General features: G+C 41.7%; 4 protein-coding genes across 7 annotated transcripts in view; 1 reads left to right on the plus strand and 3 right to left on the minus strand.

Annotated features, from left to right (window-relative positions):
- Positions 1 to 12517, minus strand: part of LOC133606928 (dynamin-1-like protein) — a 34900-nt gene extending 22383 nt beyond the window's left edge. The window contains exons 1-8 of the mRNA XM_061961380.2: positions 12284 to 12517; positions 4920 to 5061; positions 4556 to 4602; positions 4407 to 4478; positions 4204 to 4290; positions 611 to 773; positions 422 to 542; positions 128 to 259 (exon numbers count right to left, since the gene is read on the minus strand). Coding sequence (XP_061817364.1) covers positions 128 to 259; positions 422 to 542; positions 611 to 773; positions 4204 to 4290; positions 4407 to 4478; positions 4556 to 4602; positions 4920 to 5061; positions 12284 to 12385 — 866 coding nt within the window. The 5' untranslated portion in view covers positions 12386 to 12517. The remainder of the gene's footprint in view (positions 1 to 127; positions 260 to 421; positions 543 to 610; positions 774 to 4203; positions 4291 to 4406; positions 4479 to 4555; positions 4603 to 4919; positions 5062 to 12283) is intronic.
- Positions 12518 to 12626: 109 nt separating this feature from the next.
- On the plus strand, positions 12627 to 16775 carry stmp1 (short transmembrane mitochondrial protein 1). Its single transcript, XM_061961383.1, has 3 exons — positions 12627 to 12791; positions 12988 to 13041; positions 16386 to 16775. Exons 1-3 carry the CDS (start codon positions 12777 to 12779, stop codon positions 16455 to 16457), a joined length of 141 nt encoding a protein of 46 aa, XP_061817367.1. The 5' UTR covers positions 12627 to 12776; the 3' UTR covers positions 16458 to 16775.
- Positions 16776 to 16791: 16 nt separating this feature from the next.
- Positions 16792 to 17368, minus strand: LOC133606929 (small lysine-rich protein 1). 2 transcript variants are annotated; one of them, XM_061961382.1, is made up of 3 exons: positions 17306 to 17368; positions 17164 to 17203; positions 16792 to 17083 (listed from the first exon to the last, which is right to left on the minus strand). In XM_061961382.1, exons 2-3 carry the CDS (start codon positions 17164 to 17166, stop codon positions 16844 to 16846), a joined length of 243 nt encoding a protein of 80 aa, XP_061817366.1. In that variant the 5' UTR covers positions 17167 to 17203; positions 17306 to 17368; the 3' UTR covers positions 16792 to 16843. The 2 variants fall into 2 exon arrangements, with proteins under 2 accessions (XP_061817366.1, XP_061817365.1); XM_061961381.1 differs by lacking the exon at positions 17306 to 17368 and having other exon boundaries at positions 17164 to 17290.
- Positions 17369 to 17476: 108 nt separating this feature from the next.
- The window catches only part of dhx57 (DEAH (Asp-Glu-Ala-Asp/His) box polypeptide 57), a 28462-nt gene continuing 21965 nt past the window's right edge, over positions 17477 to 23973 (minus strand). For all 3 annotated transcript variants that reach the window (XM_061961377.2, XM_061961379.2, XM_061961378.2), the window contains exons 18-24: positions 22209 to 22485; positions 22047 to 22142; positions 21757 to 21978; positions 18647 to 18721; positions 18429 to 18563; positions 18152 to 18352; positions 17477 to 18090 (exon numbers count right to left, since the gene is read on the minus strand). In XM_061961377.2, the coding sequence (XP_061817361.1) occupies positions 17947 to 18090; positions 18152 to 18352; positions 18429 to 18563; positions 18647 to 18721; positions 21757 to 21978; positions 22047 to 22142; positions 22209 to 22485 (1150 nt within the window). In that variant the 3' untranslated portion in view covers positions 17477 to 17946. The remainder of the gene's footprint in view (positions 18091 to 18151; positions 18353 to 18428; positions 18564 to 18646; positions 18722 to 21756; positions 21979 to 22046; positions 22143 to 22208; positions 22486 to 23973) is intronic.

The raw sequence follows: 23973 nt of genomic DNA on the forward strand, positions 1-23973 counted from the left end.
ATAAAAAAAATTGAAGAATGTAAGAGCTCACTGATACATTTTGTGCATTGAAGATGCTAAAACCAGTTAATTTTGATCATTTTAAGCACCCTGAGTTTGAGGACATTATTAATTATCATTGTGTTACCTGTTGAGGGTCCTGGCCAGGTATTTGGTCCCGTTCCTGTTAGCCAAGGACGGATATTTCTTCTGCAGGAAAGCGTGTTCATCACGGATTGCATCAGCGACCGGCTTCTTATTATTGATGTCCAACTGGCTCCTACAAACACATGCCAGACAGTATTACATTTTCCATATACAGTACACCCATTAATATTTGATGCTGAATGAATGATTGAGCCATACTTTGATTACAATAAAGACCCATGAATGAACAATACCTATTGATGCATGCATCTAGAGTGCAATTGATCTTACTAACCTGTTGACTACGCCGATAAGTCCCAGTTTGACAGGAATGACTCGGCCCATCAACACATCCATCGCATCGGTACCGGCGTCCATCAGGTCTAGTTTGGTCACTACGGCCAGCGTCCTTCTGCCTGCAGGGAAGTGTACGTCTCAGCATTCGCACGTACTTTCTCAGGAGAAGTGCACTGTGGGTCTTTACCATCGGGGTCGACCTCCCGCGCCACCTTGAGGGCCTCTGACGTGGCCATGTCGGTGTTGGCGGCGGTGACGGCGAGAATGATGCAGTTGGGGTTGGAGATGTGCTTCAGGATGAGATCTCTGATCTGGATCTCGATGTCTTTGGGCTGATCGCCCACAGGCACCTGGGACATCATTTACACAATGTTTAGAAGTTGTAATGTTAGGAATGAAAAGTGGACATGTTGATTGATTTGATATCAGCATGCATCACACAAACTTGTATCATTTTGTAGTGTGGAATGTTACAGAAAGTTTGATCAAGTGGAATTATTTAAACAGAGAACAATGTTACGTATGAAAAACACTAACCTAATTATTATAGACTATCTAGAAAAGACATCCATCCATCCATTTTCTACCGCTTGTCCCTTTTGGGGTTGCGGGGGGTTATGGAGCCTATCTCAGCTGCATTCGGGAGGAAGGCGCGGTACACCCTGGACAAGTCGCCACCTCATCGCAGGGCCAACACAGATAGACAGACAACATTCACACTCACATTCATTCACGAGGGCCAATTTAGTGTTGCCAATCAACCTATCCGCAGGTGCATGTCTTTGGTTGTCTTTAATTTGAGGTGGAGTAGTAGTTTTTTTGTTTTTTTTGTGACACTTAGTGGCCAAAATAATTCATTACTTTAAGCTCATGATGCAGTAAGTTTGCGGACACGTTTGTTACTGGATATTTTCTAATACATTTTGGGGATGCATTTGTAAATAATAAGCTATGCTTCTTCCTATTCCTTTCCGTACATGTTAGGATGTGAAACTGTAAAGGTGATGTAAACATTGTGACTGTATACCATATCTTTTGGATTATAAATTGCAGTTTTTTTCATAGTTTGAAAGCGATTTATGTGTGAAATGATTAACACATTACCGTAAAATATCAAATAAGATAGAAGAGGCGCAGTCAAGGCGTTGAGGGGATCCGGTTTGGTGGCTGCAGGATTAGGTCTCTGCTTTTTGCAGATGATGTGGTCCTGATGGCTTCATCTGGCCAGGATCTTCAGCTCTCGCTGGATCGGTTCGCAGCCGAGTGTGAAGCGACTGGGATGAGAATCAGCACCTCCAAGTCCGAGTCCATGGTTCTCGCCCGGAAAAGGGTGGAGTGCCATCTCCGAGTTGGGGAGGAGACCCTGCCCCAAGTGGAGGAGTTCAAGTACCTAGGAGTCTTGTTCACGAGTGAGGGAAAAGTGGATCGTGAGATCGACAGGCGGATCGGTGCGGCATCTTCAGTAATGCAGACGCTGTATCGATCCATTGTGGTGAAGAAGGAGCTGAGCCGGAAGGCAAAGCTCTCAATTTACCGGTCGATCTACGTTCCCATCCTTACCTATGGTCATGAGCTTTGGGTTATGACCGAAAGGACAAGATCACGGGTACAGGCGGCCGAAATGAGTTTCCTCCGCCGGGTGGCGGGGCTCTCCCTTAGAGATAGGGTGAGAAGCTCTGCCATCCGAGGGGAGCTCAAAGTAAAGCCACTGCTCCTCCACATCGAGAGGAGCCAGATGAGGTGGTTCGGGCATCTGGTCAGGATGCCACCCGAACGCCTCCCTCGGGAGGTGTTTAGGGCACGTCCAACCGGTAGGAGGCCACGGGGAAGACCCAGGACACGTTGGGAAGACTACGTCTCCCGGCTGGCCTGGGAACGCCTCGGGATCCCCCGGGAGGAGCTGGACGAAGTGGCTGGGGAGAGGAAAGTCTGGGCTTCCCTGCTTTGGCTGCTGCCCCCGCGACCCGAACTCGGATAAGCGGAAGAAGATGGATGGATGGATGGAAGATAGAAGAGGAAGCGGCGCTTTGTCTACCTTTGGAGTTGGCAGAGTTGTTTAGAAGCGACACCAAGGTAGAAGATTTCATGGGATTTAGCGATTAGGAGTGACAGATTGTTTGGTAAACGTATAGCATGTTCTATATGTTATAGTTATTTGAATGACTCTTACCATAATATGTTACGTTAACATACCAGGCACGTTCTCAGTTGGTTATTTATGAGTCATATAACGTACACTTATTCAGCCTGTTGCTCACTATTCTTTATTCATTTTAAATTGCCTTTTAAATGTCTATTCTTGGTGTTGGATTTTATCAAATAAATTTCCCCCAAAAATGCGACTTATATATGTTTTTTTCCTTCTATATTATGCATTTTCGGCCGGTGCGACTAATACGCCGGAGCGACTTATACTCCGAAAAATACGGTACATGTTCAAAGCACACTACTATATTGTTATTTTCATTTAATTCCTCTTTTGTTTTGTTCTCTTTATTTTATTTTATTTGTCCAATATAAATGCATAAACAAAAAGTAAAAGGCAACAACCTGTATAATTATTTGATTCTTATTTATAATGACAAATGTTCTGTTTAAACTGCTGTATTGTTCAATGAAAGACACTTATGAATGTCTAGCTCAGGGGTCGGCAACCTTTACCACTCAAAGAGCCATTTTGACCCGTTTCACAAATTCAAGAAAACAATGGGAGCCACAAAACTCTTTTGAAATTTAAAATGAAATAACACTGCATACAAAGTTTTTTTTTTTTTTGCTTTGTGCTATGTATAAACCAGACACACGGCCCACACCTTAATATGAAAATTTAATGTTAGTGCGGCCCGCGAGTTTTATATGAATGGCGCTTGACAGCGTCATACTTGCCAACCCTCCCGATTTTTCCGGGAGACTCCCGAAATTCAGGGCAACTATTCTATCGGATGTCTGCTGATTTTCACCCAAACAACAATAATAAGGGCGTGCTGTGATGGCACTGTCTTTAGCGCCCTCTACAACCTGTACATACAGCGTGTATGAGGTTTCAGCAAACACACATAAGTGACTGCAATGCATACTTGGTCAACAGCCACACAGGTTACACTGAGGGTGGCCGTATAAAACAACTTTAACACTGTTACAAATGTGCGCCACACTGTGAACCCACACCGAAAAAGAATGACAAACACATTTTGGGAGAACATCCGCACCGTAACACAACATAAACACAACAGAACAAATACCCAGAATCCCATGCATCCCTAACTCTTTCGGGCTACATTATACACCCCCGCTACCACCAAGTCTATATAATCCAATTTTTTTTTGCCAATCTGATCAAGACGAGCAGCACGGTGGAAGAGGAGTTAGTGCATCTGCCTCACAATACGAAGGTCCTGAGTAGTCTTGGGTTCAATCCCGGGCTCGGGATCTTTCTGTGTGGAGTTTGCATGTTCTCCCCGTAACTGCGTGGGTTTCCTCCGGGTACTCCGGCTTCCTCCCACCTCCAAAGACATGCACCTGGGGATAGGTTGATTGGCAACACTAAATTGGCCCTAGTGTGTGAATGTGAGTGTGAATGTTGTCTGTCTATCTGTGTTGGCCCTGCGACTTGTCCAGGGTGTACACCGCCTTCCGCCCGATTGTAGCTGAGATAGGCTCCAGCGCCCCCCGCGACCCCAAAAGGAATAAGCGGTAGAAAATGGATGGATGGATGGATGATCAAGACCCCCAATACTGTCATTCATTACAAAAGAACACTATGGTGATTTAACACGCTACCTTGGTGATACCAGGCAAGTCCACTAGGGTGAGGTTGACAACGTGAGGAGAAAATATCTTCAGATGAATGGGTTCATCACTGATGCCCTGCACAAAACCATTAAAAAAACGAGGTAACCTACTTGAATGGTTTGGAAAATACTAACACATTTGACAAAGAATACAAAATGACCATTTAAAATGTAAGTAGTAAATAGTCCCACCTTATTATTCCCTGACACTCGCTCCGTTTCTGTTTCTATTTCTTGCCTAATGTCATCAAAATCGGTGTAAATCTGCAACAAAAGAAAAAAAAAACAGAAACATTAGTTGTTAGCATGCATGTAATATTTTGTTTTGAATCACTCATTACCATAGCTTTGGTGTGTAGAAACTTCCCCCACTCCTCACCTTCTCTGCCTGCATGACACAACAAAGCATTTTAGGACAGAAACACCCGATTTAATAATAACACAAGAGTGTGCAGGATGCTAGGCTACAACATGGTGGGGTTCCACTAAAGAAAGCAGTGAGACTGACTGAAGGAGGAGCGGCGCTACAAAGCTAATCCTGGTTCATTTACAGCAGTAAAATGCACCTTTATGGAGCGTTTGCACACTCTGCAATCTGCAAAGTGATTAGACAGCAACAGAAAGAGAAAAGCGTGTGACATGTTCTGCATGTACATCTCGCGGTAGCAAAGCATGTATAGAAAGCTGGGCAATTCTGGTGCCTACCGCAGTCGTCATTTTTACGGGCATCTCCAGGATCGACGTGGACCAGCTGGAGGATGAGAGGACGCCTGGTGACGATGCCAGTGCCGCGGGGGAGCAGGTCTCTGCCCACCAGGCTCTCCAGGACAGAACTCTTTCCACTGCTCTGGAGGCACAAAAACAGTGAAAACTGTTATTTTATTTTCAGGAACAACAAACAGTGTCAACTCTAATGAAAAAATTAAACCATGTGAAATAATAATACATGTACAAAGGATCAATCATATGAGACACTTTATCCGTTCTATAATTTTGAGCTAAATACAGAGTTAAATAATTCTGGTGGCGTACCTCAGGGATCAATACTGGGACCAAAATTGTTCAATCTCTAGAGAAACGACATTAGTAAAGTTACAAAGAACTTAAAGTTAGTACTATTTGTACATCTGGGTTTTGTTCAGGAGAGAACACACAGAAGCTAATACAAATAACAGAAGAAATGAACAAATTAAAGAGAGGTTTGACAAAAACGTATTTGAATCCAAGCAAAACTAAATTAATGCTATTTGGCAACAGTAAAAGAGAAAATCAAACACAAATAGACAGAGGAGACATTGAAAGAGTAAAATCAACTGTGGGCTGGACTTTCGCTGATATGTTGGATCCACTATGGACTGGACTTTCACAATATTATGTCAGACCCACTCGACATCCATTGCTTTCGGTCTCCCCTAGAGGGGGGGGGGCTACCCACATATGCGGTCATCTCCAAGGTTTCTCATAGTCATTCACATCGACGTCCCACTGGTGTGAGTTTTTCCTTGCCCTGATGTGGGCTCTGTACCGAGGATGTCGTTGTGGCTTGTGCAGCCCTTTGAGACACTTGTGATTTAGGGCTACATAAATAAACATTGATTGATTGAATCTAATTTTTAGGTGTAATAATAGACAATAAAATGAACTGGAAATCTCATCTCAAAATATACAACATAATATGGCAAAAAATATATCAATCGTGAATAAAGTTGACTCTGTTCTGGACCAAAAGTCACTCCATATTCTCTACTACTTGCTAGTGATACCATATATGAGTTATTGTGCAGAAATATGGGGAAATTCTTACAAAAGTGCACTTCATTCCCTAACAGTGTTACAAAAGAAGTCAATCAGAATAATACACAATGTTGGATATAGAGAACAAGCAAGCAAACCTTTTAATTATTGAACCAAAAATACTGAAATTCAATGACTTGGTGCATTTGCAAACAGAACAAAGTATGGACAAAGCAAACTATACCCTGCTACCCAATAATGTACAACAATTCTACTCAACAAAAGAGAATAAATGTAACCTTAGGGGAAAAATACAACTTGAAACATTTGTGTGCACGTACAACACTTAAAACATTCAGCATATCAGTCTGTTGAATTACATAATGCAATGGGATAATCAAAGAAGTTAAACAATGTACTACTACAGTGGTTCTTAACCTGGGTTCGATCGAACCCTAGGGGTTCGGCGAAGGTCAAGACACACCCGACTCATCGTGTAAATAAAAACTTCTCCCTATCGCCGTGTTATGGATACCCCCAAGCAATATTCCCTTTTATTTTCCGTCTGATTTGCAGGTGTGTAAATTGTAGAATAATTATGTATAAGTTATCACACAACTCTTATGCTTAAAGGCTGTTGCTATAGTTATTATCAATTGCGCTGAAGTTGTACTTTTCTATCTGTGCAAAGGCACAACTTGTAATCTTGCTTTGCGAGTTGTCTCGTGTCGGCAGTCTGTTTCCAGACCCTGCCTGCTGACAGCCAAGGACGGACATCGAGTACCTCAACGCAGACAAATCAGAGACAAGGCGAAATCACTAGTGTCAGCACATTTCCATTCTGAATAATCCTCAGTGGTGTTAACTAGGGACCTCCTGAATAAATAGATGAACACGTGGTACTGTACCTTAGAGCGTAGGGGGAAACTGTAACTGAGTGTACAGCCCAATACGCCTCTCCGCATGAGTAAAATCCAACTCTGTCTCTGCTTGATTCCTTCTTCTTGTCTTGTGTAATAGATAGTTCGGTGTTTGACCCTGGCAGTAATTTGTTGTGAGTTCATGCACTGTGTTGGTTTTGTTCTTTGAACAAGGTGATGTATTGTGCCATATGTCCCGGCAAGAAATCTGCGTTCAAAGAACTCCGGCTTATTAGTGATTCCCAGAGCCCAAAAAAAGGCTGCGGGCTATAGAGCGTTTTCTAATCGGGCTCCAGTACTATGGAATGCCCTCCCGGTAACAATTAGAGATGCTACCTCAGTAGAAGCATTTAAGTCCCATCTTAAAACTCATTTGTATACTCTAGCCTTTAAATAGACCCCCCTTTTAGACCAGTTGATCTGCCGTTTCTTTTCTTTTCTCCTCTGCTCCCCTCTTCCTTGTGGAGGGGGGGGGGGGGGGGGGGGGACACAGGTCCGGTGGCCATGGATGAAGTGCTGGCTGTCCAGACTCGGGACCCGGGGTGGACCGCTCGCCTGTGCATCGGCTGGGAACATCTCTGCGCTGCTGACCCGTCTCCGCTCGGGATGGTGTCCTGCTGGCCCCACTATGGACTGGACTCTTACTATTATGTTGGATCCACTATGGACTGGACTCTCACAATATTATGTCAGACCCACTCGACATCCATTGCATTCGGTCTCCCCTAGAGGGGGGGGTTACCCACATATGCGGTCCTCTCCAAGGTTTCTCATAGTCATTCACATCGACGTCCCACTGGGGTGAGTTTTTCCTTGCCCTTATGTGGGCTTTGTACCGAGGATGTCGTTGTGGCTTGTGCAGCCCTTTGAGACACTTGTGATTTAGGGCTATATAAATAAACATCAGTGTTTCCCACAGGACAGGCATCTATTTGTGGTGGTGTGGTCAGGGGGCGGGGGGTGGCGGCGGCGGCGGCGGCAGAGCCGATGACCAAGGAGAACGCAGAGTTGGAATATAATTACATTTTATGTACATATTTATATACAGATTTGAACAATTAGTGATTCACTGAAATATATTTATTAATTGTGGTTCTTACAAAAAATATATCTTATAAAATATAAAAGCTAAAATGTCTCTTAAAGCTCTGCCCCTTTAATTAGTGAATACTAAATAATTTAACTTTAGCCTACTACTACAACCACATTATTTACCAGCAACATGAAGTGAAACAGAGGCAGAGGTGTCCTGCCACAGTCAGTCAACCACCTCCTCCTCCTCCTCCTCCTGCTGCTGCTGAACAGGTCGCACCTGTGGTCCGGACTGTAGGCCTACCTCCTCTCCAAGTCGAGCCCTTTTCGGCCGTTGAAAATATTTTTCTATACTCATCTGTGTGAAGGAGTGAACATCCAACATTATAATTTATTACTAACGAGCAGAAGCGCTCTATGTACAGTGCCGTCCAACCTTAAGCGGCAGCAGCTCAACACATGCAGGGTTCAACGTTAAGGTTTTTTTCTACTTGCCTGACTTCTCAAATCTACTTGCCCCAATATTTTTACTTGTCCTGCCCAGGTTTTTTTCTGGCTGTGTAGTGCTCATGGCAATCAATCAATCAATGTTACATTGATTGATTGATGTTCATGCACGGTTCATTGTGTGCACCAGTAGAAAAACATATAACTGTCTTAAATTAAAAAATATATATATATAATAATATTTTTCACTAAAGAAGGGTTCGGTGAATGCGCATTTGAAATTGGTGGGGTTCGGTACCTCCAACAAGGTTAAGAACCACAGTACTAGTATGATTCAGTTTAAGAAACTGTTTAAATGAATTGTCCAAGGAAGAAGAATCCTGATTAACATTTTGAACCCTATTAAAAAGTAAAAAGGGGGGTAAAAGGAATAAATAGCTGTCCTTATTCCTACTACTTTTCAAACATGTAATGAGAAACTATACGTGAATTGTGTGCATCATATTGTACATATTTGCATGATCAAATAAACTTAAATCAAACTTATATTACAACGCCATACAGTAACAAGTGAAATATTTTTATTTTTTATTTTTATTTTTTCTTTAGTTTATTTCGAACATGAACACACTTACATCATAATACATCACACAATTTCATATCATTTCATTTTACATCCTGCCCGAAAAGGAGTAGGAAGAAGCAAAGCTTATTTAATCCTACCCCTTTCCCACTTCAAGCGTTTACAAATATATAGAATCATTTACTGACCTTTTTATATAATAAAATAACATCTATGAATTAGCATACAACAGTTTTGTAATATGTAATTAATTAATTAATTCAGTCATTATTAACATACTGAGATGAAGAATATCTTATTTTCAATAAGGTTGAAAGTATTTCTCATAATTCTTCTTTTTTGTACTCTGTAAGCACTATTATTTTGAACAACCTCTTAAACTGGATCATATCAGTACAATTTTTAACTTCTTTACTTAATCCATTCCATAATTTAATTCCACATACTGATATGCTAAAAGTTCTAAGTGTTGTACATGCATATAAATGTTTTAAATTATTTTTTCCTCTAAGGTTATATTTCTCCTCTTTAGTTGAGAATAATTGTTGTACATTCTTTGGTAGCAGGTTATAGTTTGCTTTGTACATCATTTTAGCTGTTTGCAATTTTACCAAATCACCAAACTTTAATATTTCTGACTTAATAAATAAAGGGTTTGTGTGTTCTCTATATCCAACATTATGTATTATTCTAACTGATCTTTTTTGTAACACGGTTAGCGAATGTAGCGCACATTTGTAGTTATTTCCCCATATTTCTGCACAATAACTCAGATATGGTAACACTAGCGAGCAGTAGAGAATATGTAGTGATTTCTGGCCCAGGACATATTTTGCTTTATTCATTATTGAAATGTTTTTTGCCACCTTATGTTGTATGTTTTGTATATGAGATTTCCAGTTCATTTGATCATCTATTAATACTCCCAAAAATCTAGTTTCTTTTACCCTTTCTATGTCTACTCCGTCTATTTGTATTTGTGTATGATGCTCTTTTCTACTATTACCAAATAGCATTATTTTAGTTTTACTGAGATTCAAAGATAGTCTGTTTTTGTCAAACCATCTTTTTAATTTGTTCATTTCTTCTGTTATTATTTGTATTATCTTCTGTGTGCTCTCTCCTGAACAGAAAGCAGTTGTGTCGTCTGCAAATAAAACCAACTTTAAGTCCTTCGTAACCTTACAAATGTCGTTTATATAAAGATTGAACAATCTTGGTCCCAGTATTGACCCCTGGGGTCAGAGGTGTGGACTCGAGTCACATGACTTGGACTCGAGTCAGACTCGAGTCATGAATTTGATGACTTTAGACTCGACTTGACAAAATGTAAAACGACTTGCAACTCGACTTAGACTTTAACATCAATGACTTGTGACTTCACTTGGACTTGAGCCTTTTGAATTGACATGACTTGACATGACTTGCTACTTTCCCCAAAACCCAAAGATGAAAAAGTTATTCGGGAGCGCTCCGTATTTTTCATTGTGTACTTGTCTATCAGCGTTGCGTGTGTCAGCTGGTGTGCTCTCAGTACAACAGCCAATCAAATTAGATCTACTTTGTTTTCATCACACAGCATTCATCCAATCAAATTGCAGGACAACCAACGAAGAAGACATGTCCAAACCACACGACAGTGAACAAAAAATGATACCTAAAATAATTTTGTTTGGGTATAAAAATTACGAGGTGGTCAACACAAAACGGTTTGCAGTATGCAACACATGAGGTTCGAAAATTACTGATGGAGAGGCAACAACTTCCAACTTCGTCCGGCATTTGAAGTTGCACAAAGAACGGTAAGTTTTGAATGTAAGATAACGTTTATTGGCTAAGTAACGTGACTTTTATTTGCTGTGTAGTTAAATCAGTGAGGCTGTAAACTCACTGCTAACGTTATAACAATTTTGCAAACACGGGAATCTGTTGCAGTTCACTACCTTATTCATACTTTTTGTTCAGTGATTTTTTTCAAGCAGGGTTACGTTAGTCAACATATCACACGTAACGTTAGACGGCGGTCAGCAGCACCGCGTATTTTAGCCACCTAAAAAAAGACAAAAATAGTAAAATAAAGGTCAGTTAAAATGTATACTATATTATGAATATGTGTACCGTTTTAGCTAGCTTTCTGACATACTGTTGGTTGTTTACCTCAGTGGTCCCCAACCACCGGGCCGCGGCCCGGTACTGGTCCGTGGATTGATTGGTATCGGGCCGCACAAGAAATAATTTTTTTTCTTTTCTTTTTTTAATTAAATCAACATAAAAAACACAAGATACACTCACAAGTAGTGCACCAACCCAAAACAACTCTCTCCCCCCTTTTGTTCTGGGCATTGAACATGAAGACTCTTCCTTCACTGTTCCGAGTGGCCATGAGTCTTGGCAGTGCCTGCCTCCAGTGCTCCAGTGGAGCGAGTTTTCAGCCATGGTGGCATCATACTACGCCCCCATCGTGCACAAATGACTGACAGACTCTTGGCTAATTTGGTCTTTTGCAAATGCAATGCAGCATAGGGCCCTGTCATATAAAAAGTACAACTTTTTTGTTATGTTCACGTATATGTCATGTTTTTTCAATGTTAACACTTTTGTACAAATAAGTACATTTGCACTTTATTTTTCAATGTGTTTGTTCTGTAAAGGAATGAGTTAATGTTTAAAATGACTGGTTAATAGTGCTATTATAAAGTGCAATGTCAGCACAATTTTCTTTCCTGCAATTTAAAATGCACTTGTTTTAATAAATAAATACAGCGTTTGAAAAGCATACACAATCTGTGTTAATATATTAGTCTGTGGTTAAAAGCACTTGAAAGTACTCGAAACTCAAAATGCAGGACTTAGGACTTGACTTGAGACTTTCCAGTCTTGACTTTGGACTTGACTCGGGGCTTGCCTGTCTTGACTCGGGACTTGACTCGGACTTGAGGGCAAAGACTTGAGACTTACTTGTGACTTGCAAAACAATGACTTGGTCCCACCTCTGCCTGGGGTACACCACAGGATATATCTAGCCGTGTTGACATATTTTCACCCATCTTTACATATTTCTTCCTGTTGGTTAAATAACTTCTTACCCAATTCAATACCAAACCTCGTATTCGGATGGAAGCAAACAAGGCTAAATGCTCCTGACTTTTATCATAGCAGTCGACCTATTTTAACTAAAAGCGTGATATGATAGCATCCCTAAAATAGCACTGTTTGAAGGTTATCATTCAAATGGATGACAGTTATGTGTCCTTTGTAATAACAATGTACATTTTGTGAATCAGTTCCCGTGAGGTTCATTGACAAGCTACATTATGGACATAATCAATGGTTAGCATGACAGTTTACTCTACCTGCGTCCCCACCACGGCTATCTGCGGCAGCTGGATAATATCCGACCCCACTGTGTTGAACACATCCTGGAGCTTGTTTATCACAGGAATAAGCGCCTCCATGCCGTCGGTTTTATCAGCAAACAAGACCGATTCGCCGGCTATTTTCGGGATGGAGCCAAAGTCATTCAATGTCTCGCCGTCGCCACCATTGCGACAACAGCAGCCACTATGACAGGCGGTTTGGCATTTTGGGAGTTGTAGTTTAAAACAACCCTCGCTTTGAGGCAAACGCGGAAAAAAGAACTACAAAGCGTCTTCTCGGAAAACAACGCGATGGGACGTTTCTTCCGTTTGAGCTCTCGCGCATGCGTACACACTTTGTTGATGACAGGCTATCTTTGACAGACGTCGCTAGCTTGTATGATCAGCCTCAAAGCTTAAATTTAGTAACTTTTTTTTTCTGTACGTCCGAGAATTAAGGCTGACATCGCCAAACTTTTAATATTGCACTATGCTACAGTTCCTGGTGAGTTAAACAAACTTTAATCGACGGTTTAAGTAAAAGGCTTGACTCTAGCATGTTTGTTTTAATCGAAAGCTAATCAGTGATACTTGGTTAGCGAACACTCTAGTACAGATTCTAGCTTTCAAAATATTACATCTTAAAAAATGAATATGAGACCAACTGCCTTGAAATTGTCTGATAAATGTTTGCTTTTCAGGCAGGATTCACCTTGGGCAACATTGTGGGAATGTACCTCGCTCAAAACTACGATGTAAGTTATCCACATACATTCACATATGTAGCCCAAGGGTCTTGTATAGGTTCGTAGATAGTGACAAATTGGGTGCTATAAATATTTACAACCCATCCATCCATCTTCTTCCGCTTATCCGAGGTCGGGTCGCGGGGGCAGCAGCTTAAGCAGGGAAGCCCAGACTTCCCTCTCCCCAGCCACTTCGTCCAGCTCCTCCCGGGGGATCCCGAGGCGTTCCCAGGCCAGCCGGGAGACATAGTCTTCCCAACGTGTCCTGGGTCTTCCTCGTGGCCTCCTACCGGTCGGACGTGCCCTAAACACCTCCCTAGGGAGGCGCTCGGGTGGCATCCTGACCAGATGCCCGGACCACCTCATCTGGCTCCTCTCGATGTGGAGGAGCAGCGGCTTTACTTTGAGTTCCCCCCGAATGACAGAGCTTCTCACCCTATCTCTAAGGGAGAGCCCCGCCACCCGGCGGAGGAAACTCATTTCGGCCGCTTGTACCCGTGATCTTGTCCTTTCGGTCATAACCCAAAGCTCATGACCATAGGTGAGGATGGGAACGTAGATCGACCGGTAAATTGAGAGCTTTGCCTTCCGGCTCAGCTCCTTCTTCACCACAACGGATCGATACAGCGTCCGCATTACTGAAGACGCCGCACCGATCCGCCTGTCGATCTCACGATCCACTCTTCCCTCACTCGTGAACAAGACTCCGAGGTACTTGAACTCCTCCACTTGGGGCAAGATCTCCCCAACCCGGAGATGGCACTCCACCCTTTTCCGGGCGAGAACCATGGACTCGGACTTGGAGGTGCTGATTCTCATCCCAGTCGCTTCACACTCAGCTGCGAACCGATCCAGTGAGAGCTGAAGATCCTGGCTAGATGAAGCCATCAGGACTACATCATCTGCAAAAAGCAGAGACCCAATCCTGCAGCCATCAAACCAGATCCCCTCAACGCCTTGACTGCGCCTAGAAATTCTGTCCATAAAAGTTATGAACAGAATCGGTGACAAAGGGCAGCCTTGGCGGAGTCCAACCCTCACCGGAAACGTGTCCGACTTACTGCCGGCAATGCGAACCAAGCTCTGACACTGATCATACAGGGAGCGGACCGCCACAATCAGACAGTCCAAAACCCCATACTCTCTGAGCACTCCCCACAGGACTTCCCGAGGGACACGGTCGAATGCCTTCTCCAAGTCCACAAAGCACATGTAGACTGGTTGGGCAAACTCCCATGCACCCTCAAGGACCCTGCCGAGAGTATAGAGCTGGTCCACAGTTCCACGACCAGGACGAAAACCACACTGTTCCTCCTGAATCCGAGGTTCGACTATCCGACGTAGCCTCCTCTCCAGTACACCTGAATAGACCTTACCGGGAAGGCTGAGGAGTGTGATCCCACGATAGTTAGAACACACCCTCTGGTTCCCCTTTTTAAAGAGAGGAACCACCACCCCGGTCTTTACAGCCGTCAAATAAAATTGACATCTATTTAGGATTTTCTTCTTCAGAAGCAGAGAAGCTTAGACTTCCCTCTCCCTAGCAGCCTAGCTAATTCATCCAGCTCCTCCCGGGGGATCCCGAGGCGTTCCCAGGCCAGTTGGGAGACCTAATCTCTCCAACGTGTCTTGGGTCTTCCTGGTGGCCTCCTTACTGTTCGGACTCTCCCCGAACACCTTCCCAGGGACGTGTCCTGGGGGCATCCTAACCAGATGCCAAAGCCACCTCATCTGACTCTTCTCGATTAGGAGGAGCCCTCCCGAATGACCAAGCTTCCTGCCCTACCTTCAAAAGGAGAGCCCTGCCATCCTACAGCTTGTATCCGCGATCTTGTACTTGCGGTCACAACCCAAAGCTCATCCCCATAGGTGAAGATAGGAACAATCACCACCTGGTGGTGAGTTGCCTCCGATGGAGGGGGAGGACGCCAGTCAGACTTAACAGGCTCAAACAGATTGTGTTTGTCTGCTGGGAACAGCTTGCAGCGTCTCCTGTCGGAGAGAGTTTCAATTCCAACCTTCCGAGCTTAGAAAATGTTCCAAGGGAGGCGAGAATAATGAGTCCGAGTAGGCCATGTTCCTTCCGTCTCTCTATTGTCGAGGCGGGTGACCGGAGCTGTGGCCACAAGGTAGTTGGTGCCTGTAGTGGCGGTAATTCCAGAACCCGCTGGTGGACACCAACAATGAGGGATGGCGTCAAGTTGAAAAAGTAGTTCTATCGGGTCTTTTTGGTTTATGGGACAAGGCAGCTGACCAGTATCTACAGGCTAAGCAGAGTCCCTGAAGCAAAAACTCGGGACAAGTCTGGAGAAGCAATGAAGAACAACTTCTGGATGGTTTCAAAGATATTCTGGACCACCATCCGCCCTCGAAGGAAGGGGAACACACTCACACTCCTCTCAGCCTTCCTCGTAAGGTCAATTCAGGTGTACTAGAGAGACGGCTACGTCAGATAGTCGAACCTCGAATTCAAGAGTCAGCTCCATACTCTCGGCAAGGTGTGTGGGAGTTTGCCCATGTGTTTTGTGGACTTGGAAAAGGCATTCGACCGTGTCCCACAGGAAGTCCTGGGGTCCAGAAATATGGATATTCGGCCCATCTGATTGCAGGGATCCGCTTCCTGTATGATCGTGTCAAAGCCTGGTCTGCATAACCGGCAGTCAGTCTTTCTGACCCGTTTCCACTGAGGTTGGGACTCCACCAGGGCTGCCCTTTGTCACTGATTCTGTTCATAACTTTAGTGGACAGAATTACTTGGCACACTCAGGGCGTTGAGGGGATCCGCTTTGGTGGCTAAATGATCAGGTCTCTGATGGCTTCATTTGGCTGTGATTGTTTAAATTTAATTTAATAATAATATTCACTTAAACTTCACCTCGGGATCAAAACTGGCAAGCGCGTACAAACTAAAATATTACATTTTCGTCCAGGCCAATAAGGATAATCAGGATATGACAGCAGTTACATAAAATATAGTTTTGTTACTTCCCATCATGCAAATCAGCCAAATCCCTTGTGTTGGTAGAAGTTTTTTATGCAATTTTGGATTAGGGTTTTAAAGGGACTATTCAGAACTGTCCAACTAAAGCAAGACTTCGCTGGAAAATTGTTTAAAAAGGTGCTGTGCCTGTCACTAGCAACTAAAATGTTTCTCAGTCTTATATTTCAGTACATCACAACAGCAATATATTGCCATGGTCTAGCGTGCACCAATATTTTCCTCACTGCTGGTGTTAGTTTTGACAAAAATCAGTTGGTCCATGGGCTCAAAAAGGTTGGTGTTTGTAACACAAGAATAGGGTAAACTCAATGTTTTTTTGTGTGTCTGCGTCGCACTTTGTATTGTCATTCAGGTTCCCAACATATCCAAAAGAATTGAGACTTTCAAGAAAGATGTGGAGGCCAAGAAGAAGCCACCAGAGTGAGCACCTTGGATGATGTTTCCGGCAACATAATGCACTCTGCAGATGATGTATTTATTTTACAGGGTTGTAGAACAAGTGTACATTTTGTATGGGGATTATTGACAGTGCCTGAAACATATTTACATGTTTCATTGTTACCTATATTTCTATTATGCTTACTGGGTTAAAAGTTACATTGCAAATCCAATGTGTTAGCATTTGGCCAAGCTTTTTTGACAATTACCCGGTATAATTGCAAAACAATTAGAACCTACTCACTATATACACTTATGTCATATTGTATAATGCAATATAAACATGAATAAATGCTACACAACACTTGTGTATTTTTTTCATTGACGTGGTTGAATCAGAATAAATTCCTCTTCACTTTGCAGTTGAAAAACTTACTTTTGTTTTTTACCCTTTTTTCTCTTGTCCTTCAACCACCCATACCCTCTGAACTCCAAGCAGGCAGCTGCATTGTGAGCAATGTAGGACATGTTCTGCATGGCTGCTGGACTGAGGATGTCCACGTCTTTTTTGGCAGCTTTGTCACTAGAGGACCTTTTTTTGCCTGTCTTCGGACTCCCAGTCTTCTTGGCAGGTTTGATGCTGTGAGATCTTGATTTTGTGGATTTGGTGGCCTTTGAAAAAAGTACACATTGTCACTCGTTTGTGGTTATATAAATATTAGTTCTGTTTAAAAACAACAATAAAACCTTACCATAGTCTGAGTTGAGGCCGACTTCCTTGAATCAGTCCATCTGTTAAATGAGATATTCTTTAGTATGTCTTAACACTTTAAAAATGTAGCTTTTTCCAAATACACATTTAAAGAACTTGTCCCAACAATATAAGCAGCTTACCATGTTGTTTGCGCAGGCTGAAACGGCAACAGGAAAAGATTCAACCTTGCTCCTGGTTTGTTTATGCCCCGTTGTCATAGGAACAGAACAGGCTTGAATGCCAAAGGTCTGGCTCTTGCACAAGCCAATAAAAGACTTGACAATGCAAAACGGCACTCTTTTAATTGAAGTTCTTTAGCAGCCCCTTGAAAGAGCCCTTGGGAGTCCCGTTGTGGAAATTGACATCATATTGTGATTCAATACATTCAGTTTGTTAAATATGTAAAAACCATGCAGACGCAATTGGATCGCATTCACTTTAAGTACAAAGCATCCCAGGGAAATGTCTCCATTTGGTGCAAATTGTGTCAAGACTGTCAGTGACATTTCATTGTGAAAGCTATATATATAAATATATATAAAACAGCCACACTGGCTTCTTTCCCAACTAACAATGCAGCTTTTTAACAAGCATTTGTGCATGATCACTGTAGCGTACAGTATCAGACAGCTGTATCCACCAACAGGACCTCACTTCAAGTATGAATTGAACATGCACGTTTATAATAATAAGCTCACTTCATTTTAGGACAACTATACACACATGAAAGCGTAAGAAGCAAAAAATATTGTCAAAATGAAGGTGGAAAACCACTTTTGAGTTACTGTGTGGACACGAGGTTGACGATCATGCGGATGATGCGGGAGCCGCGGGGGCAGTTGCACAAGTCCATGCTCGGGTTCTTAATCTTGTCCTCCAGCAGGCGGTCCAGTTCCCAGCGAAGCTCCTTTACAAGTTCAGCCACCTGTGCAACACACACGGACATCATCAAATATGGGCGAGTCCAAGCAAATAAACCTCCTGACCTGGTGAGTATCGGCAGCAAATCGAATCCATCCATCGTCGAGGGAGATGACAAACCGGCCCTTATGCAGCTCCACGTTGACTTGCCCGCCTCCGAAGAGCACCAGAGCGTAGACAGACACCATGCTGCAGTCCCTGATGAAGACCCGGCTGGTTTTCACTTTCTCCAGGTAAACCAGGTAGGGGCTGGCGTATCCCCGCACCTGTAGCACGTAAGAGAAAATGCCATCTTGGTCACGTAAAAGGCTACAATAATGTGTATTTCTTCACTTGACCAACCATGTAGTTGACGGACGAGGGGTGAACATTGACACAGCCGTCGCTTTTAGTCAGGAAGCGTAGCTCATTGGCCTTGGGGGGCATCTTCACCGCTCCTTTGACGCTCATCGTATAATTGCTTTGAGGAGATTGCACCTGGTACAAATCAAACAGGATAGAATGAGATAAACGTGCCGATCAAGAATAGATCTTAAAATTAGGAGAAAACCAGCATGTACCTGCACCACATTGGGATAGAGGGCAGCACAGAGAAGAGCTGACATCAGATGGATGTTTTCTGCATTCAGATTTGCCTGGAATAGAGCAAAAGTGTTTAAGGATGGGTATCGTTCACATTTAAACCAATAGAGTAACAATTCCCGGTACCTGGGAATCGAAACCGGTACTCAACTGTATGAATTTTCTATAGTTTTGTGTGGTAATAAATAGTATTTGTTTGATAATAACAGTTTACTGTTTAATGTAACATTTAAAAATGTGCTGTCCAGTTTAGAGGTGGACATTTTTGGGCACCTCACGATTCGAGCTAATCTTATTTTCATTTCACTAAAGTGTTTATCACTTGCAACTTCAAAAAACAGTGCATTTGTATTAAGAAGTAGTTGAATTAATTCTCACATTCACTAAATTAATGTGTGCAAAACTGGAACATAAGTGCCCTAAAATAAATGGTCGGGTCTCTCTGTGAAGAAGACATTTTAGGACTGTCTGCATTACTTTATTTACAATAAATAAATTGATTAACGACTATTGACGTTTACTAATCGCCACGTCCGAATTGCGATTGCATCTAAAAATGTATTATTTCCCCCACCTCTAGTCCAGTTGTTATATTTTGTTTTCTCATTAAATTTTAGTCTCATTTGCAATGCAGTTGCACTTCCAAGACATTACAAGGCAGTACTGTATAGTCTACCTATGGCAGGGGTGTCAAAACTCAGGGGCCACATGGAGGAAAATATTTTCCCAAATAGGCCATACTGATAAAATCATGGCATCATCACTTAAAAATAAAGAGAACTACTGATTTTTTGTTTTTGTTTAAAAATAGACCAAGCACATTCTGAAAATGTACAAATCATACTTATATATATTTTTGCACTGCAGTTAATAGTATATCTTCATTTCTCGCTCTTTATACTTTCTGAATAAATGATGTGAAAGTTCATCAGTCAAATAGGTGGAATTTAGTCTGGCAGAGTTTTAAAACGCTCCGATTGGTGTTAATTGTTTATCTATCAAAAGATGAAATTAATAATAATATAAAAATGTAATTACAGAATGTTATTAATGCAATTTACTAATTTTCCTCAATTGAAGTACTAACATCATGTGGTTTACTCTGTACATATGTAGCATCATCTACAACAAAACTTTCATCATTAGAAGAGGATACATTTTATTTCAGCATATTTATGTGTGCCCAGAAAATGTGTCCCCACTCCCAAGTCATAAGTACAACACAAAATGTGTAGATTATCAAAAGCATTGATTTGGGTAGAAACGTCACAAGATACATTACCAACAACACCTTTGACAATCAAGGCATTAACTTTTTTTTTTTGGATTGATTTAAACTTTTATTAGTAGATTGCACAGTACAGTACACATTCCGTACAATTGACCACTAAATGGTAACATCCGAGTAAGTTTTTCAACTTGTTTAAGTCGGCTTTTGTATGTGTGCACGTGCTCCTTGCACGTACGTGTTGTCGAACATGACAGCTGTAAAACACTAATCATTTTATTTGGGCTGGTAAAAAAATGTATTACATAAACTTTGTAATTGTGAAAAATTAAGACAATTGTCAAACAAATGTGTTCTGTTAAACCACTAATGGTAACATAAGCTAGCCGGTGGTGTTCTTGTTATATTTTTGCTGTGAAAAATGTTACTGTGAGGAACTTGCAAAAAGCACCTTTAAGTTTGTAAATCCAGGTTTATTTTGTGTGTGTGTTTTTATTTATTACAGAGCTGTGAAGTGGTGGGCACAATCATCTAGAGGCGTTATCACATATCTGCCAACTTTTGAAATCAGAAAAACCTAGTAGCCAGGGTCCAGGGGCCGCAGGCCCCGGTAGGTCCAGGACAAAGTCCTGCTGGGGGTTTCAGGCCCCGACGCAAAATTATTGATTGCATTCAGACAGGTTAAAATGTTGCTAAAACCATCACTTTTCTATCAGTCACAGTGACTTTTCAAAACAAAAATATTACAGCAAAAATCATATGGGTTGATTGACATGTTTATTCTGTAAGCTAACTTCAATAGTTTGAAATTATTTTGACAGTTAATGCCAGTTATCCTGTCAACCTTTCACAAGACTTCAATTTGTTAATTGAAAGTATAAACACTTTTTACAGTAAACAAATGGTAAAACAGTACTAAACAATTCCATAAAAAAAAAAATTGGTGTCATTATTAACTTTCTGTCCAAGCTTGTATAATCTACTGCCTTGTTCAATTGTAAAAAATATTCTGTGCCTAAAATTCACATTTCTATCACAATTATCATACTGTAAACATGGTAAGCTAACTTCATTAAAATTAATAGTCCTGTCAATAGCATGGAATTACAATTCAAATGTAGTTTTTTTGTAAGCCTTTCAAAAGAATTCAAAATATGAAAAATTAATGAAAATTAATTTAAGCCATCAGACACTTGAAAAGTGGCACATCACATCTCTAATGTAATCATTTTAACTTTTCAACAGAAATAGCACTGCAAAAATATTAAGGACATACTTCTGTATTTTGGTAGTTATGCTGTCAACATTTAACAAGATTTCTTCAACTTGGACTTGAAAGCATAAATAGTACAAACACTTTTAACAGTATAACAGTACTAAACAATTCCAATAGATAACATTGGTGTCATTACCTTTTTGTGGCTAAAATCCAAATTTAGCAACGGCATTAGACTTGTGTTTTTTTGTCCCAACGTGGTCTTTTACATCGTGCTTGGCAGCGGTGCTATAAATAGCCTCGCGCATGGCTTTCGGAATGGCACGATAGGAAGTTACGGGAAGCAGTGTTGATTGTGATTGTTGTTACGCGATTTCGTGAATAAAACTTAAAAAAAAAAAAAATTTTTAATTAATGAAAAACCGTATTTTTTATCACTGCAACCGTAACCCGGAATAGGTTGATGAAAACCGTACTAATTACGGGAAAACCGGAGTAGTTGGCAGGTATGTTATCATGTCCTTGAGGAATAATGTTTATGACAAACTCACATATTACATGATTCTCACATTTCGTGCTCATAAACAGATGTGAGACCCTTCATGATGAAAGCAGTGGCACTATTGAGTGTATAAATGTGGTACCTCTGGGCCAGTAGCTTCGAGAATCCCATCAGAGCCATTGGAGCACAGCCGCTCAATCGCTCTGGACCTCAGCCCCTCTTTGATGAAGCCGATGTCAGACAGCAGCTCGGCGAACTGCCTCTTGAGGGAAGCAATTTCCTGCAAGACGCGTGACGACAGGAAGTTCTCCCGGCAGTAGCGTGAGCCGGCACTGTTGCCAGCCGCTTTAGCTCTGCACCAACCCTAAAAGATGATATGATTGATTATATGCCGAGTAAAATATAGTATAGTATTTCTCTTTTGACGTGTACTTTGTATGCTTGGAGCAGAGCCAGATGGTCACTCTTGGCCACCGCAAAGTCCAATTTCCTCTCGTTAGCCTCCTCACGCTTGTCCCATGGCGACACCTTGACGACAAATAAAAGCATCACATACTCCATAGCATGCAAACATGGCTTCTAAAGCGATCTTACAAAAGGGGATTTGAAGGCCAGACTGGCAGCGATGGTGAGCCCTGGGTCAAGGCAGCGGAAGATGGCGCCAAACAGCATGAGTTTCCCCACGCGCACATCCACAGGCAGGCGGGCCAAGTGGTAGCCCAGCGGGGTGAGCTTCTCCTCTGCGGTTAGGGCGCCCAGATCTTGAAGGCGCTGTTTGGCCGCATCCAAGCTTCCCGTGGCTGGTGGCTCGATGACGCGAGAGAAGACGGACTCCAACGTCTGCTCTGCAAACACATCCAGGATCTTGATTCTGTTCAGAGGAAAACAACATTAACAGGGTCTCCGCAGGTTTCAACAAGTCAAATTAAAAGCCTTTTTTAAGACCACAATGAACAAAATGCAAGACCATTTTACATCCACATGAACAAAAAAGAAAAAAACACATGAAGGAAAATTAAAGGCCCAGAATGAATTATATGAATATGAAGTATATTAATTCATTCATTGGAAAACAAAATGGTTAAACTAACTAAAAACACCAGAAGCTTCTCTATTGTAAACTAATTGGGAAAAATATTGGTAAACAATGGCCCTTTTTCCGATTTACCATAGAATTGTTTTTGTGCAGAAGATGCAGTGTTCAAGTGTTTTCATGTAACAACAACCAGGAAGTCGGCCATGGTAAAGGAAAGTATTTTGTCTGTGAAAGAGACTGGTTTGCATCTCTGCTAAAGCTTAACGGTTAACCTTTGCAGTGTTTTCGGCTGTCAGAATTGAGCTAACAGAAAAACTTTCACAGTCTGCATAAAGTTGAGAAAAACAGGGAGTGCAGAACAATTGTCCAAAACAGTGATTCTCAAACTGTGGTACGGGTACACTAGTGGTATGCCAAAGAATCACTTAAGTGATTAGTGTTTTATTTTCTAATATTCAAACTCACTGGCTAAAACCGCTGCCTTGATTTTAATGAATACTTTCGCCTACCACGCTACTGTATTGTAAAGTTGGCCATTACGGTGGTACTTGTAGAGCCAAGTGTTAAGTCTTTTCTGAGGTGGTGCTTAAGAAACTTAAAAAAGTTTGAGAACCACTAGTCTAAAAATAAGAAGGCGATTATGGATTGCAAGCCTCAAACAGAATTTGGATGTGAATAATATTCAAATTTGCTGAGCTCATTTTGTACCTGGAATGTATTTCAAGTTGAATACAATTACACCAATGTTTAGTGAAAGTTTTGAAATGAAATAGCTAATATACAAGGACTAGTTATTATTTTAACATGAGAAGAAGACATTTGCATACCTTTGTTGCTTTCCTCACCCAACCATAAACTGAATATAAACAGACAATCTTTATAGCTATTAACATCAGTTCTATCTATTGCTGTATAAACTTGGGAAAAAGATAAGGTATGAGAAGCTGACATAAAATTACTGTAATGATGTAAATAATATAATAATGGCTTTTTTATTGTTCTACTGCTGTTAATGCACAACTATAAGTCATTACACCACCGAGAAATGAGTATGTGGTTACTGTTTGTAATAATGTGATTTCACTAGTAAACATCTCATACTGATCTCTTTCAGCAATTGGCGACACATAACGTTGTTTTGGGGGGGTTTTCGGTTGATCCTTGTACAATTGTTACTTTTACATTATCATTCCATTCACTTTCACCGCAATGTTTACAAACGCTGCCCTCCACGATGGCTCCACATCCGGGTCCTAACCCTAATTGGGTCATCGGTGATAACACTTTATACGTTTCCTTCCACCGGCTTCAATCATGCATTAA

The sequence above is a fragment of the Nerophis lumbriciformis genome, linkage group LG05 (assembly GCF_033978685.3).
Source record: "Nerophis lumbriciformis linkage group LG05, RoL_Nlum_v2.1, whole genome shotgun sequence".
Taxonomy (NCBI): domain Eukaryota; kingdom Metazoa; phylum Chordata; class Actinopteri; order Syngnathiformes; family Syngnathidae; genus Nerophis; species Nerophis lumbriciformis.

What these genes read in the sequence shown, in the direction of transcription:
- stmp1 (XM_061961383.1), top strand. An exon ending in ACCTCGCTCAAAACTACGAT is followed by an intron (nt 13,042 to 16,385) that starts GTAAGTTATCCA and finishes ATTGTCATTCAG; the next exon opens with GTTCCCAACATATCCAAAAG.